General features: G+C 43.7%; 1 protein-coding gene across 1 annotated transcript; it reads left to right on the top strand.

The window, feature by feature from the left end:
• Nucleotides 1-21,726: 21,726 nt before the first annotated feature.
• LOC145954984 (uncharacterized) lies at nucleotides 21,727-22,722 on the top strand. The gene has a single exon (XM_083069679.1). The coding sequence runs from the start codon at nucleotides 21,727-21,729 to the stop codon at nucleotides 22,720-22,722; it is 996 nt and encodes a 331-aa protein (XP_082925805.1).
• The last annotated feature ends 489 nt before the right edge of the window (nucleotides 22,723-23,211 follow it).

Below are 23,211 nucleotides of genomic sequence, written 5' to 3' on the forward strand. Positions count from 1 at the left end.
CTCAGTATTCAGCAAGCGGCCTGGAGAGGCAGGCATAATAATACTCAGCATCAGCAGGCGGCCTGGAGAGGCCAGGCATAATAATACTCACTATCAGCAGGCGGCCTGGAGAGGCTGGCACAATAATACCCACAATATCAGCAAGCGGCTTGGAGAGGCCGACACAACAATACTCAACATCAGCAGGATGAAGAACCGGATCTCCACCTCATTATCAAAAGAGAAACAATGGAGCTTCTACTCGAAGACTAAAGATCAGGTGTACAGTTTGTCAACCTTGTTACCCAATAGAGTACGCAATCAATGCTCAACTGCTATAAAGGGTGAGGATACAAGAAAATACATTTGTCCAAGGGAAGCAACGTAGAAGCATCAATACAGAGACGAGAAGAAGACCCGGACGAAATGTCTACATCTTTACTTGCCTTTGGAAAAACAACACAGCTATTCCAAAGGACAAGTAAAGAGGGGCAGCTGTAGAGACCCAATTTCGTTCGGGGGGCATACAAACAAGATAGCACATCAGAGGGCCCAAAAACCCAAATTAACTTTTTTTAGTGACCCGGAATGGGCCGTTCCAAAATTGAAATGGGTCGTTCCCAAGTCTGAAACGGGTCGTTCTCGAATTGGAATGGGCCGTTCCAAGGCTTCCTCAATGGCCTAAAAAATTTTATCTGGAACGGGACGTTCTATACCAGAATGGGCCGTTCCAAAATCGGAACGGGCCGTTCTGGTTCCCCAGAATGGGACGTTCTGATTTCAGAACGGGCCGTTCTAGGGTACTAAAATGGTACATAACGTTCGGATTCGGAACTGGCCGTTCCGAATCCAGAACGGGCCGTTCCGGCCCACATCTGATGCCTATAAATAGAGATCTCGGGCATAGTTCTCAAGGTGGCCAGAGAAATTTCGAATAAGACTCCTTTGAGCACGAAAATTCTCGATCTCTCTCCTTTTTATTATATTTCTTGAGATTTGTGTCGCATCTCTATATTCTCTCTCTCTTCTATTGTATTTCTTGAGTGTTGTGAGGCAATTGTAGTGCGAAAGGTTGCCACAAAGCACCTCAAATCTCCCTATTTTGAAGATCCAATAGAGCTCATTCAAGAGGTATTTCAGTTAATTTATTTCTCTCTTTTTTATTTCTTATCTATAATAATTATTGTTATAATAAAAATAATCATGTAGACATTTTAGGGTTAATTATATTATTTAAATTTCAAGTATGTAAATAGTTATTAATAAAGGGATTTAATATTTAATTTATTATTTCTTATCACATTAACTTCATCATAGGGTACCGATTGAGGGCGTTGTAGGGGTGCTTAATACCTTCCCTACACGTAACCGACTCCCGAACCCAATTCTGGCTATTAAGGTCATTATTGAATTTTTAAAAAACCTTTTCTTTTTCCAATGTTTTTGAGTAAAACATTGGTGGCGACTCCAAGAACCTATTTTAAAACCATTAATTAAGGATTAGTCTGGCGTCCGGGCGTTCCTTAGTTGATGAGATCTTTAAAGGGATGTCTAAACCGTTAGTCGCGAGATCGGAAATTTTCGGGTTGCGACACGCCCAACTTCCACAACGCCTCCCAGATCAGCCCCCTCAATGAAGCAACCAAAACAAGGAAGAACAGCAGTCAGTTTCCCCGCCACCGACTGCGCCTAGGGCGACGACCCATAGGTCTACCACACATCGGTTACACGTACCGACCCATCGATTAGACCATGAAGTCAGCAACGCACCGGCCCAGGCTCCAGGGAACAGGGCGAGCATCCGCCGTCACCCCTTTATCGATGACATCATGGAGATACCTCTCCCTGTTGGATGGAAGCCCCTCAAGATCGACCGCTATGATGGCACCATCGACCCAGATGAGCACGTCGATCTATACATCACACAAGTGAACTTATACACTAATGATGAATATATTTTGTGTAGGGTTTTTCTAACCTCGCTCAAGGGATCGGCACTCGCCTGGTATACTCAATTGCCAGCGGGATCAGTCGATAGCTTCGACACTTTGGTGAGGCGATTCACGGTGCAGTACGCAACGAGTCGACCACATCACGTCACGTCCTCCGCCCTGGCCAACCTCAGATAGGGCGACAACGAACCATTGAGGAAATTCATGGAGCGATTTGCTAACGTCTCCATCCAAATCCATAGCCTGAACCCCGAGGTCACCCTACACGCCATGCTCGTGGAACTTAAGCCAGGTCCCTTTGTCGATAGCCTTTGTCGACGACCTCCTCCAGACATGGACGAACTCCGTCCCCGAGCTGTCAGGTACTTTCAGATGGAAGAGCACACAGTGTTCCATGACCAAGTTCGTGGGAAACCACAGGGGAAGCAAGACCATGGCCACAACGACAAGATGCGGGTCTCCAACGACAGTCAATTCAAAAAGACTAGGCCGAACAAAGGCGGGAAGTACGACTTCTACATCCCTTTGAATGCACCCCGAGTACACATACTGGAAGAAGCCAGTAACACCGACCTCATTACCCTGCCTCCACCCGGGCACAACCCCATTAGCGCGGACGAATCCAAATATTTCCAATACCATAGAAACTATGGTCACACAACCGAGAAATGTCGCACACTCAGGGACCGTATCGAGGAACTCGTCCAAGGTGGACACCTCGAAAAATACGTCCAACGGTCCCAATCTAACAGGGGAGGCTACCATGGACGAGGACGAGGACGAGGCTGAGGCTTTGGCACTCGGGAAGACCAACCATCTAGATCTCAGCAAAATATCATCGATGCAGTGCAGGCCGAGGTAAGCCATAAATAGGTACGACACCCTTGTGGGGGGTCATCAATACCATTACAGGTGGATTTATAGGAGGTGGCTTAAGTAGCTCAGCAAGCAAGAGACACTTGCGAAGCATCAACAACGTCTGCGTAGAAGCATCGGCTCCCAAATGCAACACGTCGCCCATCACTTTCACACACGATAACTACGTCGGTGTTTGTCCCAACCAAGACGACCCCAAGGTCGTCGCGGTCGAAGTAGCTAACTGGGAGGTCCACAAGACACTAATCGACCAGGGAAGCTCAGCTGACATCATATACTGGCCGACATTCCTAAGGTTAGACATCCCTCATTCCCTCATTCAACCTCACACGGAACCCTTAGTCAGTTTTGCAGGAGAACAAGTCCACACTCGGGGATACATAGAACTGCTAACAACCTTTGGGACACCTCCCAACTCAAAAAGAACCATGGTCAAGTACCTCCTCGTTGATGCCAACACATCGTACAACATCATCATAGGAAGGCCGACTTTAAACCAACTCGGAGCTGTGGTGTCTACCCTGCATCTGACGATGAAGTTCCCGGGGGGTAGCGACCAGATAATTTCGGTCAAGGCAAACCAAAGAACAGCTCGGCAATGTTATGCTGAAAGTTTAAAGGCATCATCCCCAGCAGAGGAGCAACGCCGAGATAACTCCCCTAATATCGCTCACATCACTCAGGATGACATCACTGACCTGGATCCGAGGTCGGAGACCCATGACAACCGACCGAGTCCAATTGACGAGCTTGTTGACCTGCAAGTCGGAAAGCTCCCTAGCTAATGCACCAAAATAAGCCAACATTTGAGCACGGAGTTGCGACAACAACTTGTATCTGAGATTTCCAAAAATGCCGATCTCTTTGCATGGTCCAGCGCCGACATGCCAGGTATAGACCCTAACCTTATCTGTCACAGGTTGATAATCCACAAAGAGGCGAAACCGGTGGCTTAGAGGAAACGAAAGATTGGTGGCGAAAGATGAGAAGCCATCATAACTAAGACACAAAAGCTAATAAAAACAGGTTTCATCCGAGAAGTCGATACACTACGTGGCTGTAGACCCCTAAAATTGTCCGGGTCGGAAATAAAACTCGAAGACCCTCAAAGATCGAAGGAAAGTCAGCCAGAAGGACTCCTAGAAGACCATAGGATGGCTATCTGTAGGTTTAGAGGTCTTAGAGTAGTTTAAAAATAAGGAAGTGGAGGGAATGAAGCCCAATACGGCCGTACTAAACTTAATACGGCCGTATTGAAGCTTCAACGCGGCCGCAGTGAACTCAATACGGCGTATTGAAGTTTCTGAAACTTCAATAAGGCCGTACTGAAATCAATACGGCCGTATTGAAGCTTCAATACAGCCGCAGTGAACTCAATACGGGCGCATTGAAATTTCTGAATTTCAATACGGCCGTACTGAACTCAATACGACCGTATTGAAGTTCAAAAATTTCAATACGGCCGTATTGATTCTGTAGCCCGTATTGCGCCTATTCCCTATAAATATGACGTCAATTGGACGTCATTCCACACTTTTTCACACAGTTTTAACCCTCTTCTTGAGTATTCTGGGGTTTTTGAGCAGTGTTCTGCCCTAGAAATCACTCGGAGAGTTGATCCGACGAAGTTCTTGAGCCTCGAGCCATTTTGCTTGAGGATCGAACCTAGTCGAAGGGAAATCCTCCGGATTTCCGTAGTCAAAAGTTTTTTAGGGAGGAGCGAGCGAGCTTGTAGAGCGAGGGAACGCCAAAAAGCTTCCCAGTTTTACGAAATATATAAAAGCACGCTTCAAAGGTTTCTTCTTAAAGTCCTTCCTTTTACTGCTTTCTGTGTGCATATTTAAACTGTCATCATGTAGATAGTTAATTTATAATTGCTTAGAATAAATAGGGGTAATTTAGTAATTTTACACTGTTATTTTAGAAATAATCTGTCATAGGGAACCCGAAAGGGGCGCTGTGGGGTGCTAACACCTTCCCCACGCGTAACCGACTCCCTTACCCAACTCTGGTTGTAATGGCCAAAGTTGATTTATAAAATCAATTGCCTTATCCTTTTTTCCAATGTTTTGAGTAAAACATTGGTGGCGACTCTACGAACCCTTTTACTACGAAAACCACTAATCCATGGAGGGTCCCGCTTGGGATTAACATGGATTGGTGAGACATTTAATAAATAAATTGGATAAGATCGACAAGGTCTCAGTTTGAGAACAAGTCGTTCTAATAATCCAATACATTTTCAAAACTAAAATAAAAGCGAGCTCGACCGTCTTCGCGACCGCCGAGGCCCGTTTGGGCCGGTGGCGACAGATGGCGACTTCACTGGGGAAGCCTCGAGAGTCAGTCCCATTTAGTGACAGACTATTTTTAACAAATAATAGGTAAAATTACTTCATTACCCCTCACTTGTATGATAACATGTTTATCTATATGGCTTTAAATAACTGTTGTATGTTTAAATTCCGCAATTGTTTTAAATACAAACTGTACACAAACCTTTGCACACAACAGTTCCCTCTATACCCGGGGGCATGAGTGATTAACCATAGGGAGTGGATGTTAGTACGGCCGGTTGTCGAATGGGTCTATAGGTGCCCGTAGACCGTTGTCGGAAAGCATCACTCAAGGTGATAACCATGAACTCGAGTCCGACAGTGCGTTGGAGCTTTCCATCGGCTTACGACGAGAGGAATTGGGTCCCTATAATGGGGGCACCTTGGGGGCCTCAGACCGGTGAGAACAGTTAGATCCACCTTGAATATGCACTTTTCTGCAGGATACCCCTACCTCGTGATTCGCTCGTGACTGTTCGTGGATGAGTGAATTGTTTGTGCATTGTTTATGTGACATTGTTTGAGCATACATTGCATTATTTAAACATACAACATTCCTATTCTTTTAAAATAAGAATAAATAGGAATAAGAATCTTCCATTGCATGGTGTTAACATCTACCCTCATCACATTCATGTAGGTAGTTTCCATTTTCACCAAAGAAAAATACAAAAAGATACAAAATACCCAAAGAAAAAAGAAAAAAGGGTTATTTATCCAAACCAAGCAATATCATGCATCATCTTAGGAACATCCTAAAAACATGATAATGCTTAGTTCAATAAACACTATGCATGCATATTCAACCTCATCATCTCATATCATGCATATAGATCATGGAGAGATCTAGGAGTCATTCATACATCTCTCCTAGTAATCCATTAATAAACATTAATAAAAAGAAAGAATTAATCGATGCGTATGTTCAAAGAATGGATCGCACGCCGTTCGTTATCAAGTGTAAGCCAACAACCGCGCCAAGCGAGCGCACATCAACTCCGTTGTTGGTAATTAAGACGAATAAAGGGGAAGGTCCGACACCATTAAGGATCACAGTTCCAAGGCCTTTCCCTTACGAATCAAATAAGGCTGTGCCGTGGATATACGACATCCACTCTTCTGCCGACAGCGATATCTTCAACATCGCTGGACTTGGGGGCATGACTAGGAGTGGTAGGATCTACACTCCCAATGATCTTCATAACAAAGCTCCCAAGAATAAAGAAAAAGAAGAAAAGAAAACCGAGGAAAAAGAATCCGAGGAGGAGACAGACGAGCTGTTAAAATTTATCCGACAGAGCGAGTACTCCATCTTGGATCAACTTCATAGGACGCCAGCAAAGATTACGCTGTTGTCGTTGATCCTATGCTCCGAACCGCATCGGCAAGCTCTGTTGAAAGTCTTGAACGAGGCATACGTGTCGCACACTATCTCCCAAGACGAGTTTGAAGGGATTGTTAGTCACATCAAGGCTAATGATCACCTCACCTTCATCGATGAAGAAATCCCCGCCGAGGGATCAAACCACAACAAGCCCTTGCACATCTCTATAAAGTGCAAGGAGTATCACATCGCTAAAGTCTTGGTAGATAATGGATCTTCCTTGAACGTAATGCCAAAAAGAGCGCTCGAGCAAGTGGCAATCAAGGGAATCCAAATGCGTCCGAGCAACATGATCGTTCGAGCCTTCGATGGATCTAAAAGAGAAGTGGTGGGAGAGATCAATCTTCCAATCCAAATTGGACCCACTATCTTCAACGTCGAATTTCAAGTGATGGACATTACTCCGGCATATAGCTGTCTCCTCGGCCGACCTTGGATTCATGATGCAAGAGCTGTTCCTTTTACGCTCCACCAGAAAGTCAAGTTCATCGTGGGTGACAAACTGGTGACCGTGCAAGCTGAAGATGACATACTCATCAGCAAGCCATCCACCATACCTTATGTGGATACAGCAGAGGAAGCTTTAGAAACCGCCTTCCAAGCATTGGAAATTGCCAATGTTGAAACGTTTCCCCGAGAAATGAAGAAGGTAGCTCATATGCTCACAAAGAATGGATACTTGCCAGGACAAGGATTAGGCAAGGACTCCCAAGGAATCCCGGAGCTACCCATTATCAAGGACAATCCGGGGAAAACAAGGGTTAGGATACAACCCTGTTAAAGATCAAAGAACGAAGAGGAATCAAGATCCTTCTCGACGTTCTTTAAGCCAGATCTTTAGGAAGGCCGGTTCACAAGCGTTAAGGCCGGTCGTCGTTGTCAAGTGTTTTTCTCCTTCCGATAGGGATGTGTAAATTCAGTGACTATTAGAGATCACTCCTCGGGGACAGCCCGACCCCCGAGCCTCGATAGGGCACATGTTTCCATTATGATTATAATAAAATCATTCTTCATTATTTCTTATTGCTTCTTTTCTTGCTTGCAATAAATCTCTAGACCACATTATTTAACCCTGTTTGAATAAACATAAGTGAGGTTAAAATCGTCTTAATAATCAATAAACCCGCATCATTTTTATGTGGAAATGTGCATGATAGCTTGGAGCACCTTTTCTTGGCCTCAATAAGTGCCATCATGGATAAAGAAATCCTAAAGATAATAAGCTCGGCAGGGAACCCAAAAAGGGGACTGCGCAAAAATAAGAGCAAAAGACCCGCTAGGAATCCCACAAAAGGGTGACCTAGGCAAAAGTTAGGGTTACAAAATGAAGACAAAAACCCGCTAGGAATCCCACGAAAAGGGTGACCTAGGCAAAAGTTAGGGTTACAAAATGAATACAAAAGCCCGCTAAGACATCACAAAAGGGTGTTTTAGGCAAAAGTTAGGGCCGTCAAAAAAAAAGAAAAAAACAAAATAAATCCATGATGGTACCATCAATTGAATTCAACAAGGAGCTCAAGAAAAGCTATCCAAGTTGTCAAAGCACAATCATTAATAACAAAGATGTGCTTAACTTCATAAGTGTTTAATCGAACAAACCTAAACACAATAAGCCTACCATGGCCAGCCATTCTTACAAAGACCATTTTTCAAAAATAAAATAATCCCCTCTAAAACACAAACTTTTGAAAATATATCCTTTCCTTCTTTTCTCTTGTCCCAACGATTTTTGAATAATCTAGTGGAAACATGGAGATATAGTGGTCAATAGGAGGGTTGACACGTTTTCTAAAAGGAAGGGAAGAATCATTTGGTTGATGACACCAAAATCAAATACGCATCATTCCTCGGTAACAGAAATCGGCAGAGCACAGTCCGTCTGGAGGAATGGCAAAAATCCAAACAGAAAAACGCATCGGTTAATTCTTTTGAAAAATGAATCAAATAGAATTAGGTGCATCATACCGCATACATGCATACAGATGATAGGTGTACTGGAAGATCACTTATTCTCTGTTTATTGAAAAAAAAATATATATAAACTTCAGGAAAACAATACGCCCGTATCATGTTCAGTACGCCCGTACCAAAATTAGGGTTATGAACAAATTTTCAATTCAATACGGGCATACTGAAATGGATGCGGCCGTATTGGCCATAAAGAAATTTTCAAAGACCTCGTCATGAGGCAACCACATAAAATAGAAAAATAGAAAAATTGCTTGTATATGACAGTAGCAAACAAAATGCAAAGATTCAGAAAATCAACAGCGTCATACAGAATAACTGAGCCTGGAGAGGCTTGCCGAAAGAATACTCTCAGAATAACTGAGCCTGGAGAGGCTTGCCGAAAGAATACTCTCAAAATAACTGAGCCTGGAGAGGCTTGCCAAAACAATACTCATACAGAATAATTGAGCCTGGAGAGGCTCGCCGAAATAATACTCTCAGAATAATTGAGCCTGGAGAGGCTCGCCGAAATAATACTCTCTCAGAATAACTGAGACATTTTTGTACAGAAAAGGCCGAAAAACAACAAAAAAGGCAAAAATACAGAAAAAGCCGAAAAATGACAAAAAAAGGCAAAAAATACAGAAAAAGCCAAAAACGACAAAAAAGGCAAAAGATTTAGAAAATCAATCGCCTCATACAAAATAACTGAGCCTGGAGAGGCTCGCCGAAATAATACTCTCTCAGAATAACTGAGCCTGGAGAGGCTCGCCGAAATAATACTCCTTCAGAATAACTGAGCCTGGAGAGGCTCACTGAAATAATACTCCTTCAGAATAATTGAGCCTGGAGAGGCTCGCCGAAATAATACTCTTTCAAAATAACTAAGCCTGGAGAGGCTTACCAAAATAATACTCCACATCCTCCACAGTATGCAGAATACTTGAGCCTGGAGAGGCTCGCAGAAATAATACTCCCCAGAGAAACCTCAACTCACGCTCTTGGACTCAAAATCCCCAGCAAGAACTATCAAGCAAGATCGTCAAAGTCCTTAATAGAAACACGATCGCCCAAGAAGAATATCCAAGTCAAAGGACTTTAAAACTTCCTCAGTGAAGATAGCTCTTCAACTCAGGCGTTGAGTGAGGCTAAGCCTGCAGAGGCTTCCTAAAAAATACTCTGGGATACATAAGATCCCCAAATCCCCAGTCGCCTACTCAAGAGGCATCCCTGCAAAAGGAGAAAAATCAAAAAATATCAATAAATATTCCCCAAGCGGAATCCGGCACTCAGCCGAACACTGAACCCCATTCCCCAGTCGCCTACATAAGAGGCACTCCTTCAAAAGGAAAAATCATAAAAAGATCAATAATCATTCCCCAAGTGGAATCTGGCTCTCAGCCAATCATTGAACATCAAGGTGATATGCCTAACAGAAGAGGCTAATCAAAATCAACGACAAAATCCCCCAGTGGATAACAGCCTACACAGAGGCAGCAAAATCAGAAAACCAAAAGAGACACCCGAACAAGGATAACCGGGATACTCCACCAACGTCGAAAGGACGTCAGCCAATCATAAGGCACCGCTCACATCAGAAAGAGCATCTTTGTGTCTGCATCCCTAAGGAATCAGAAATTCCCCAGTGGGCACCAACTACGCAATGGAAAGTTGGGACACAAGAGCCTATGAGTAACTGCACATCCCCTAGACGGATCCCTGCGTTATCCAGCCCTCAGTGGCACAAAAATTAAAAAACAACCGTCGAAGCAGCATCGTGGACTGTGGAGACAAAATCATCACAAATCCCTGAAAAGGAGATATTCACGCTACCCCGTCGTCACAAACACGGAGGTATGCAGCTTCCGGCTCGAGCAATGAGCGAAGCTATCCCTGGAAATGAGGTACTCACTGCTTACCGTTGTCACAAGGGTACTTAGCTTCCGGCTCGAACAAAGAGTGAAGCTAAGCCTGGAGAGGCGGTACTCACAGCTTCCAGCTTGGGCAGCAAGCAAAGCAAAGCCTGGAGAGGCGAAACTCACACTGCTCACCGTCGTCACAAAGGTGCTTAGTTTCCGGCTCGAACAAAGAGCGAGACTAAGCCTGGAGAGGCGAAACTCACACTGCTACCGTTGTCACAAGGGTACTTAGCTTCCGGCTCAAACAAAGAGTGAGGCTAAGCCTGGAGAGGCGGGTACTCACAGCTTCCAGCTTGGGCAGCAACCAAAGCAAAACCTGGAGAGGCTACTCGACAATTTTCCACCGGAAGACGCTACAAGTCAGAAGGTCGGCGCATCACTCGGACAATTGGGTCAACTCCTTTACTTGTCAGCCGGTACACCAAAAGGCCGTCCGACTAAGTAAAGGGGGGGCAGCTGTAGACCCCTAAAATTGTCCGGGTCGGAAATAAAACTCGAAGACCCTCAAAGATCGAAGGAAAGTCAGCCAGAAGGACTCCTAGAAGACCATAGGATGGCTATCTGTAGGTTTAGAGGTCTTAGAGTAGTTTAAAAATAAGGAAGTGGAGGGAATGAAGCCCAATACGGCCGTACTAAACTTAATACGGCCGTATTGAAGCTTCAACGCGGCCGCAGTGAACTCAATACGGCGTATTGAAGTTTCTGAAACTTCAATAAGGCCGTACTGAAATCAATACGGCCGTATTGAAGCTTCAATACAGCCGCAGTGAACTCAATACGGGCGCATTGAAATTTCTGAATTTCAATACGGCCGTACTGAACTCAATACGACCGTATTGAAGTTCAAAAATTTCAATACGGCCGTATTGATTCTGTAGCCCGTATTGCGCCTATTCCCTATAAATATGACGTCAATTGGACGTCATTCCACACTTTTTCACACAGTTTTAACCCTCTTCTTGAGTATTCTGGGGTTTTTGAGCAGTGTTCTGCCCTAGAAATCACTCGGAGAGTTGATCCGACGAAGTTCTTGAGCCTCGAGCCATTTTGCTTGAGGATCGAACCTAGTCGAAGGGAAATCCTCCGGATTTCCGTAGTCAAAAGTTTTTTAGGGAGGAGCGAGCGAGCTTGTAGAGCGAGGGGAACGCCAAAAAGCTTCCCAGTTTTACGAAATATATAAAAGCACGCTTCAAAGGTTTCTTCTTAAAGTCCTTCCTTTTACTGCTTTCTGTGTGCATATTTAAACTGTCATCATGTAGATAGTTAATTTATAATTGCTTAGAATAAATAGGGGTAATTTAGTAATTTTACACTGTTATTTTAGAAATAATCTGTCATAGGGAACCCGAAAGGGGCGCTGTGGGGTGCTAACACCTTCCCCACGCGTAACCGACTCCCTTACCCAACTCTGGTTGTAATGGCCAAAGTTGATTTATAAAATCAATTGCCTTATCCTTTTTTCCAATGTTTTGAGTAAAACATTGGTGGCGACTCTACGAACCCTTTTACTACGAAAACCACTAATCCATGGAGGGTCCCGCTTGGGATTAACATGGATTGGTGAGACATTTAATAAATAAATTGGATAAGATCGACAAGGTCTCAGTTTGAGAACAAGTCGTTCTAATAATCCAATACATTTTCAAAACTAAAATAAAAGCGAGCTCGACCGTCTTCGCGACCGCCGAGGCCCGTTTGGGCCGGTGGCGACAGTGGCTATCCAATGTAGTACTCGTTAAAAAGAACTCAGGGAAGTGGCGTATATGAGTCGACTACACCGACCTGAACAAGGCTTGCCCTAAAGATGCCTACCCCCTAACAAGCATTGACAGGTTGGTTGATGGAGCATCCAGTCACGCCCTCCTCAACTTTCTAGACGCATACTTCGGATACAATCAGATTATGATGTACCCACCAGACGAAGAACACACATCGTTCATCACCGACCACGCCAACTTCTGCTACTGCATGATGCTGTTTGACCTCAAAAATGCGGGAGCTACTTATCAAAGGTTGATAGACAAGGTCTTCCACCAATAGATAGGACGAAACATGAAAGTCTACGTAGACGACATGGTCGTGAAAAACCACATCGATCGACGCCCATGTTGCTAACCTAGCCGAAGTATTTAACCAAATACGGAAGCACAACATGCGCTTAAACCCAGAAAAGTGCATCTTTGGAGTCCAGGGAGGCAAGTTCCTTGGCTTCATGATCACCCACAGGGGTATTGAAGCCAACCCAGAAAAGTGCAAGGCCATCATACAGATGCATAGCCCCCACAATGTCAAAGACATCCAACGCTTGGCAGTGTCGCCACCGGCCCGAAACGGGCTTTCGGCATTCGCGAAGGATGGTTGGACTCGTTTATTTGTTTAAAAATAGTGGATTGCTAGAATGACTTATTCTCAAACTGAGACCTCGTCAAACGAGCAATTTTATTAAAAGGCTCACTAATCCATATTAATCCCAAGCGGGACCCTCCATGGATTAGTGGTTTTCATAAAAGGAGGGTTCGTGGAGTCGCCACCAATGTTTTACTCAAAACATTGGAAAAAGGGATAAGGCAATTGATTTAAAAATCAACTTTGGCCACTACAACCAGAGTTGGGTAAGGGAGTCGGTTACGCGTGGGGAAGGTGTTAGCACCCCACAGCGCCCCTTTCGGGTTCCCTATGACAGATTATTTCTAAAATAATAGCGTAAAATTACTAAATTACCCCTATTTATTATAAGCGATTATAAATTAACTATCTACATGATGACAGTTTAAATATGCACACAGAAAGCAGTAAAAGGAAGGATTTAAGAAGAAACCTCTTGAAGCGTGCTTTTATATATTGAGTAAAACTGGGAAGCTTTTTGGCGTTCCCTCGCTCTACAAGCTCGCTCGCTCCTTCCTAAAAACTTTTGACTATGGAAATCCGGAGGATTTCCCTTCGACTAGGTTCGAATCTCCAAGCTAAGTGCTCGGAATTCCAGAACTTCGTCGGATCGACTCCCAGAGAGATTTCTAGGGCAGAACACTGCTCAAAAACCCCAGAATACTCAAGGAGGGAGTCCAAACTGAGTGAAAAAGTGTGGAATGACGTCCAATTGACGTCATATTTATAGGGAATAGGCGCAATACGGCCTACAGGGGCAATACGGCCGTATTGAAATTTTTGAACTTCAATACGGTCGTATTGAAGTTCAATACGGCCGTATTGAAGTTCAGAAATTTCAATACGGCCGTATTGAATTCAATACGGCTGTATTGAAGCTTCAATACGGCCGTATTGATTTCAGTACGGCCGTATTGAAGTTTCAGAAACTTCAATACGCCGTATTGAGTTCACTGTGGCCATATTGAAGCTTCAATACGGCCGTATTGGGGTTCAGTACGGCCGTATTGGGCTTTTTCCCTCCACTTCTTTATTTTGAGCTATTCTAAGACCTCTAGACCTACAGAGAACCCTCCTAGGGCCTTCGAGGAGTCCTTCTGGCTGATTATCCTTCAGTCTTCGAGAGTCTTCAAGCTTTATTTCCGACCCGGACAATTTTAGGGGTCTACAGCTGCCCCCCCTTTACTTAGTCGGACGGCCTTTTGGTGTACCGGCTGACAAGTAAAGGAGTTGACCCAATTGTCCGGGTGATGTGCCGACCTTCTGACTTGTAATGTCTTCCGGTGGAAAATTGTTGAGTAGCCTCTCCAGGTGGGTGCATACCTCGGCGCTTCTGACATCCTCGGTAGCTGATTTTAACACCAACGTGCCTCTGACGACGCTGATGGCTGAGTATTGTCTCTCCAGACCTTGAGTATTGTCTCTCCAGACCTTGAGTACTGTCTCTCCAGACTTTGTTTGAGTATTGTCTCTCCAGACTTTATTTGAGTATCGTCTCTCCAGACTCTGAGTACTGTCTCTCCAGACTTCGAGTACTGTCTCTCCAGACTTCGAGTACTGTCTCTCCAGACTTTGTTTGAGTACTGTCTCTCCAGACTTTGTTTGAGTACCGTCTCTCCAGACCTTGTTTGAGTACCGTCTCTCCAGACTTTCTTTGAGTATCGTCTCTCCAGACTTTCTTTGAGTACTGTCTCTCCAGACTTTGTTTGAGTACTGTCTCCCCAGACCTTGTTTGAGTATTGTCTCTCCAGACCTTGTTTGAGTACCGTCTCTCCAGACTTCGTTTGAGTATCGTCTCTCCAGACTTTGCCTCTCAAAGATGAGGTAGTTGAGTATAGTTTGTCTCCACAGTCCACAATGCTGCTTCGACGGTTTGTTTTTCTGATTTTGTGCCGCTGAGGGCTGGATAACGCAGGGATCCGTCTAGGGGATGTGCAGTCATTCATAGGTTCTTGTGTCCCAACTTGCATTGCTTAGTTGGTACCCATGGGAATTTTTGACTCCTTGGGGTGTAGACACAGATGCTCTCTGAGTTGAGCGATGCCTTATGTTTGGCTGACGTCCTTTTGACGTGAGTGGAGTATCCCGGTTATCCTTATTCGGGTGTCTCTCTTTGATTTTCTGATTGTGTTGCCTCTGTGTAGGCTGTTATCCACTGGGGGATTTTGTCGTTGATTTTGATTAGCCTCTTCTGTTAGGCGTATCGGCTTGACGTTCGATGTTTGGCTAAGAGCCGGATTCCACTTGGGGAATACTTATTGATATTTTTGATTTTCTTCTCCTTTTTGCAGGGATGCCTCTTGAGTAGGCGATTGGGGATTTGGGGATCTTATTGTGTCCCAGAGTATTATTTAGGAAGCCTCTACAGGCTTAGCCTCGCTCAGTGCTTTGAGTCGGAGAGCTATCTTCCACCGAGGAAGTGTTAAGTCCTTTGACTTGTATATACTGTTTGGATGATCGCACTTCCATTGGGGATTGCGTCGATTTTGCTTTGATAGCTCTCGCTGGGGATTTTTCCGTGAGCTTGAGCTGAGGTTCCCTCTGGGGAGTATTATTTCTGCGAGCCTCTCCAGGCTCAGTTATTCTGCATACTGTGGAGGATATGGAGTATTATTTTGGTAAGCCTCTCCAGGCTTAGTTATTTGGTACAGATTGTTTGTTGGATTTTCTATATCCTTGCCTTTTTTATTTTCGGCTTTTTCTGTATTTTGCCTTTTCTTCTGATTTTGGCTTTTTCTGTATTTTGCCTTTTTTATGTTTTTGGCTTTTGCTGTACAGAAATTAAAAGTGTTAAAGAAATTAGATTTATGAGAGAGTATTATTTCGGCAAGCCTCTCCAGGCTCAGTTATTTTGTAGGAGTATTATTTCGGCAAGCCTCTCCAGGCTCAATTATTCTGTGGGAGTATTGTTTCGGCAAGCCTCTCCAGGCTCAATTATTCTGTACGAGTATTATTTCGGCAAGCCTCTCCAGGCTCAATTATTCTGAGAGTATTATTTCGGCGAGCCTCTCCAGGCTCAGTTATTTTGAGAGAGTATTATTTCGGCGAGCCTCTCCAGGCTCAGTTATTTTGAGAGTATTCTTTCGGCAAGCCTCTCCAGGCTCAGTTATTCTGTATGATGCTGTTGATTTTCTGAATCTTTGTATTTTGCTTGCTGCTGTCATACACAAGCAATTTTCTATTTTTCTATTTTATGCGGTTGCCTCATGATAAGGTCTTTGAATGTGCAACTAATGTGTGTGTGATGCACAAATGCAATACAATTTTTTACTTTTGTTCATTTATTTAGAAAAGTGAGTGGCTCTCCCTATCCTCTTCTTCTTGGAGGACTTTCTGTCATTGACGCGAGGGAGTATTTTTGTGAGCCTTTATGCAGGAGATTATGGATTTTACAGGAACCCCTCCAATTTTCTTTTATTGACCGATTATTAATGGAATTTCGTACAATTTTATGAAAAACCAATTCAGAGGCATAATCACATGGTCAAGAAAGAAAAGAAACAAATGGATATTTTTATTGATATTCACAAGTGTTTTTACAGAAAGATATACAGAAGGAAATTTCTGAAGAATGGCTGGCCAGGGTAGGCTATACACATTGGGCTTAACAATTATATCTGTAATTGTTGCTCTTTACGTTCTCCTAATTGCTTCGGCCTGAGCCAGGAGTGTAGATGCTGCAAGATGCTTGCTTCTAGAAGATAATCACTTGAACCGCCTTTCGGTTTTCGGTTTAAGCGATCGTTGCTTGCTTTGCTTTTACATCTTATTCTTTTGCCCCTAACTTTTGCTTAGGACGTATCCTAACGGGGTAAATTTGCCTTTGTTTTGCCTAGTACCCTTGTACTGGCAGGCTTTTTATTTTGCCCTAACTTTTGCCTAGGACGCCCTTTTTGGGTTTTCATCCTAGCGGGCCTATGCAAGCAACGTCTTCAAGCATAGTACTTCTTTACCACGTCAGTGTTGACTAAGTATCGAAGTTCTTTTCCATCCATGTTTGTGAGGATCAATGCTCCTCCTGAGAAGGCTCGTTTTCCCACGTATGGTCCTCCGTGATTTGGGGCATACTTTCCGATTTTGTCCTTTTGAGTTGGTAGTAATTTCTTCATTACCAACTCTCCCTCATGGTAGACTCGAGGGTGGACTTTCTTGTCAAAAGCCTTTTTGATCTTCCTTTGATAGGCTTGACCATGGCATATGGCGTTCAGCCGTTTCTCTTGGATAAGGTTCAACCGGTCGTATCGGCTTTGAACCCTTTCTGCCTCGGAAAGTTTTGCTTCCATGATCACCCTTATATAAGGTTTTTCGACTTCGACGGGTAGAACTGCCTCCTGAAGTCCTATAACCATGAAGAGCAAAGGGTAATATCTTGTGTCAGTCTTTAAATGAGACAACCATCTTTTGCACTATTTTCTTGATGTTCTTTTTGGTTGCCTCGACTGCCCCATTCATCTTTGGCCGATATGGGGAAGAGTTGCGGTGTTGGATCTTGAACTCTTGGCACAGTTCTTCCACCATTTTGTTGTTCAGATTAGATCCATTTTCAGTGATGATTTATTTCTCCATGCTTCCACTAGATTATTCTAAAATCTTTTGGGACAAGAGAGAAGAGAAAGGAAAGATATTTTTGTTCTAAAGTTTGTGTCTTTAGAGGGGATTTATTTTTCAAAAATGGTTTTTGTAAGAATGGGTGGCCAAGGTAGGCTTATGTGTTTAGGCTTGCTTGATTAAACACTTATGAAGTTAAGAAAATCTTTGTTTATTGACGTTGTGATTTTGACAACTTGGATAGCTGCTCTTGAACCTTTCTTTTTGAATTCGGTTCATGTTACCATCATGGATTTCTTTTGTTTTTTGATTGTCCTTATTTTTGCCTAAAACACCCTTTTGTGGCGTTTTAGCGGACCTTTGTTTTTGTTTATTATTGTAACCCTAACTTTTGCCTAGGTCACCCTTTTGTGGGATTCCTAGCGGGTCTTTTTATCTTTAGGATTTCTTTATCCATGATGGCACTTATTGAGGCCAAGAAAAGGTGCTCCAAGTTGACACACACACTTCCACATAAAAATGATGTGGGTTTATTATTATTAAGATGATTTTAACCTCATTCATGTTTATTCAAACAGGGTTAAAAAAAATGTGGTTTAGAATTTTATTATAAGCAAGAAAAGAAGCAATGAGAAAGAATGATTTTATTATAATCATAGTGGAAGCATGTGTCCTTATTTCATCACTGATATGGGTCCCAATGTTGACCTCTTTTATCTTTCGGCCATGCCCCAAATTCACGGTTTCGAATTTCTCTTGACGAGCTTCTTGATCTAGCAATCTTTGCAGATCCGGAGAAATGGTCTCCTCATCACTGTCCAACTCAACCCTTTCACCTTCGGATCCCGGTTAGAGCGAACAATTACAGACACAATTATTTTATTGGTTCTGTTTAGGTTTAGAATTTATTAATATTGATGAGGAAAGAGAGAAAAGAACAAAAGAGAGTGATGTGTGAAATGCCTCTTTATTGATATATGTAAAATGTACAAAAACCCTTATTTACATGAAAAGGTTCTCATGATCTCGGGTACTGATCATGAGTCCCTAAAAGAGAAGAAAAATATGAAGGGGCCCTATCGTGGCTTGTTCTTCTCTCTATTCCTGCTTTGGCCGAAGATTCTTGCTCACGTCGGGCGCTGTTGAATCAAAAGTGATCCACCCGGCATCAATAAGGCTTTGGACCTTATATTTGAGAGCTCTACAGTTCTCCGTTGAATGCCCCGATGCCCCCGAGTGGTATAGGCATTTATCTTGTGGTTTGTACCACTCGGGATAAGGTGGATCAATCTTCTTTAGTGGAACGTAAGCTAGAAGACGTGCTTCCAATAGCTTCGGCAGGAGGTCGCTATATGTGGTCGGAAGTTTATCAAACTTCTTCACAGGGTTGAATTGCGACTTTCCTGACTTCGAAGTGGAAGAAGATGAGGAAATGGTTATAGCATTGACTCCTCCTTCCCTCTTCTTCCCAAAGGTCTTCTTAGCTTTAAATGATTGGGAAGGTTTAACTAGCTTCCCACTTTTCAGCTCTTGTTCCACTTTTCCTTCAACATGATGGGACTCATGGTCACTGTGCTCAGCCCCTTGTATGTTGTGGTGACTCATGAGTTCCATCATTTGCGCCATTTGCTCTTTGAGCTGTGAGAGCTCGGCTGTAAGCTCCTTATTTCGTTCCTCCAACGCGTCCATTTTCTTGTTGAGCTGAGAGAGCTCGGTTGTGAGCTTCTTATTTTGTTCCTCTAGCACTTCCATTTTCTTGATTTTCCGTGCGCGCGTAAGGATAGAGAGATGACCAGCCACTTTCTAAAATGAATGTTTAGTTAGTTTATTTTATGGAATGAATACACTCTTTAACACGAGCTTGATAAACCTCCATCTTTAAGGCGCTGCCTTTTTAAGACGGAAGTTTACCACCCTTCTTTATCTATGATTTCTCCCCAACGGAGAATCTCTATAGTCATGGGTCTCTTTCACTCATGTCAAGAGGTATTGGTGATCCTAAAATGTATGTTTTCATGAGGATGCATGATGTCTTATTGGTAATGATGTACATGCTCCTCACTTTTATTATATTTTCACACATGGTCTTTCCTCTCATGTCATGGTTTTTTATGCATGGGGATTATTTTTAGACCTTATCACGAGGTTATTTATTAATGCACAAACAATGTCACATAACGAATGTACAAACAATTCACTCATCCACGAACAGTCACGAGCGAATTACGAGGTAGGGGTCTCCTGCAGAAAAGTGCATATTCAAGGAGGATCTAACTGTTCTCACTTGGTCAAAGGCCCCCAAGGTGCCCCCATTATAGGGACCCAATTCCTCTTGTCGTAGGTCGATGGAAAGCTCCAACGCACCGTCGGACTCAAGTTCATGGTTATCACCTTGAGTGATGCTTTTCGACAACGGTCTCATAGGCTCCTATAAACCCATCAACCGGCCGTACTAACATCCACTCCCTATGGATTACCACTCATGCCCCCGGGTATAGAGGGAACTGTTGTGTGCAAAGGTTTGTGTGCAATTTATTTCAAACAATTGCGGAAATTTAAACAAACAACAGTTATTTAAAGCCAAATATATAAAACATATTATCATACAAGTGAGGGGTAATAAAGTAATTTTAACTATTATTTGTTAAAAATAATCTGTCACTAAATGGGACTGACTCTCAAGGCTTCCCCAGTGAAGTCGCCATCTGTCGCCACCGGCCCGAAACGGGCTTTCGGCATTCGCGAAGGATGGTTGGACTCGTTTATTTGTTTAAAAATAGTGGATTGCTAGAATGACTTATTCTCAAACTGAGACCTCGTCAAACGAGCAATTTTATTAAAAGGCTCACTAATCCATATTAATCCCAAGCGGGACCCTCCATGGATTAGTGGTTTTCATAAAAGGAGGGTTCGTGGAGTCGCCACCAATGTTTTACTCAAAACATTGGAAAAAGGGATAAGGCAATTGATTTAAAAATCAACTTTGGCCACTACAACCAGAGTTGGGTAAGGGAGTCGGTTACGCGTGGGGAAGGTGTTAGCACCCCACAGCGCCCCTTTCGGGTTCCCTATGACAGATTATTTCTAAAATAATAGCGTAAAATTACTAAATTACCCCTATTTATTATAAGCGATTATAAATTAACTATCTACATGATGACAGTTTAAATATGCACACAGAAAGCAGTAAAAGGAAGGATTTAAGAAGAAACCTCTTGAAGCGTGCTTTTATATATTGAGTAAAACTGGGAAGCTTTTTGGCGTTCCCTCGCTCTACAAGCTCGCTCGCTCCTTCCTAAAAACTTTTGACTATGGAAATCCGGAGGATTTCCCTTCGACTAGGTTCGAATCTCCAAGCTAAGTGCTCGGAATTCCAGAACTTCGTCGGATCGACTCCCAGAGAGATTTCTAGGGCAGAACACTGCTCAAAAACCCCAGAATACTCAAGGAGGGAGTCCAAACTGAGTGAAAAAGTGTGGAATGACGTCCAATTGACGTCATATTTATAGGGAATAGGCGCAATACGGCCTACAGGGGCAATACGGCCGTATTGAAATTTTTGAACTTCAATACGGTCGTATTGAAGTTCAATACGGCCGTATTGAAGTTCAGAAATTTCAATACGGCCGTATTGAATTCAATACGGCTGTATTGAAGCTTCAATACGGCCGTATTGATTTCAGTACGGCCGTATTGAAGTTTCAGAAACTTCAATACGCCGTATTGAGTTCACTGTGGCCATATTGAAGCTTCAATACGGCCGTATTGGGGTTCAGTACGGCCGTATTGGGCTTTTTCCCTCCACTTCTTTATTTTGAGCTATTCTAAGACCTCTAGACCTACAGAGAACCCTCCTAGGGCCTTCGAGGAGTCCTTCTGGCTGATTATCCTTCAGTCTTCGAGAGTCTTCAAGCTTTATTTCCGACCCGGACAATTTTAGGGGTCTACAGGCAGGAAGGTTAGTCTCTCTTTCTCGTTTCATTCCCAGGTTGGCGAAGAAAGCAGGACCCATCTTCACCTTACTACGCAAGCCAAAGAATTTTGAATGGACTGACCAATGTGAAGAAGATTTCAAAAGCTTCAAAACTTTCCTCGCCACCCCACCAATCCTACAGAAGCCGGATCATCATTCTGACCTCTTCCTCTACTTGGTCATGGCAAAAGACGCAATCAACGTGGTAATAGTACAAGAGCATCACAAAGAGCAAACGCCCATCTATTTCATCAGTCGAGTCCTTCAAGACACAGAAAAGCAGTATCATACGATTAAAAAGCTAGCGTTGGCACTCGTCACCACAACTTGGCACCTCTAACCTTACTTCCAAAGCCACCAGGTAGTCGTCAAAACTGACTACCCAATCAAGCAGATATTAAGAAAACCAGAACTGGCAGGGCGTATGATCGCATGGTTGGTGGTGCTTTCCGAATTCGGCATCAGATACGAGGCTAGAGGACCTCTTAAGGCCCGATGCCTAGCTGACTTTGTAGCTGAACTCACCCCCACCTCATCGATAGAAAGTTTAACTTGGACTCTATACATTGATGGATCCTCAAACACTACAGGTGGAGGTGCAGGCATTATCCTTGAAGGCCTTAACCACGTTGCCATTGAACAATCCCTCATGTTTGGGTTCAAAACCACCAACAACCAAGTAGAATACGAGGCACTACTTGCAAGATTAAGGTTGGCACGGGACGTCGGAGCACAGAAGGTGAGTTGTAACAGCGACTCAAAGCTCATGATAGAACAACTCAGCGGCACATATCAGACTAAAGATTCCCTACTGCAACGATACTACCATGCAGTGTCACAATGGAAGTCATTTTTCAAAAAATTCACTATACACCATGTGCCCCGAGAACAAAATGTCAAAGCAGATCTCCTGTCCAAGCTCGCCAGCACAAAGCGACCCGGGCAACATCAGATTATCATCCAAGAAACCCTCAGCTCCCCCAGCCTTGAAGCTAAAGTCATCAACACCAACGACGTTGGAGACAAAGAATGGATGACCGACTTTTGGAACTATCTAAAGGAAGGAACACTTCCGGAAGACAAAGATGAAGCTCAAAAATTGAGGGTAAGGTCATCTAAGTTTATCATTGTGGTAGGAGAACTTTTCAAAAGAAGCATCTCGGCCCCTCTGTTAAAGTGCTTCACCAAGGCCCAAGCCGCCTATGTCATCGAGGAAATCCACCGGGGCATCTGCAACATGCACTTCGGTGTACGCACAATGGCAACCAGAGTAATCCAAGCTGGGTATTACTGGCCCACGCTGAAGTTCGATTACAAAGATTACGTGCAAAGGTGCAAAGAATGTCAGCAGCTCGGTAAAACACATCGCCAACCACCCAAAGTCCTACACAAAATGGCGTCCCCATGGCCCTTTGCCTAGTGGGAAATGGACATCCTTGGACCGTTTCCCCTCGTAAAAGGTCAACTCAAATTCCTCCTTGTGGCAGTCGACTACTTCACCAAGTGGATCGAGGCCTGCCCACTTGCAAAAATCACCGCCGAGAACGTGCAAATGTTCACGTGGAAGAACATCATTTGCAGGTTCAGTATCCCACACTCCCTCATCATCGATAATGGCAGGCAGTTCATCGCACAGAGCTTCAAGAGTTTCCTTAGAGAGCTCGGCATCAAGCACCTCCCCACCTCGGTGGAACATCTCCAAACCAACGGCCAAGCCAAAGTTGCAAACAAGGTCAAACTCTAGGAACTCAAAAAGTGACTAGGAAATGCCAAAGGATAGTGGGTTGACGAGCTCCCCAGTATTCTCTGGGCATATCACTGCACCCCCAATCCATGACTCAAGAAACTCCTTACAGGCTGACCTACAGAGCCGACACCATGATCCTAGTAGAGGTCGGCGAGATATCTC

Source organism: Cajanus cajan, chromosome 2, assembly GCF_000230855.2.
Source record: "Cajanus cajan strain Asha chromosome 2, NIPB_CcT2T_4, whole genome shotgun sequence".
NCBI lineage: Eukaryota > Viridiplantae > Streptophyta > Magnoliopsida > Fabales > Fabaceae > Cajanus > Cajanus cajan.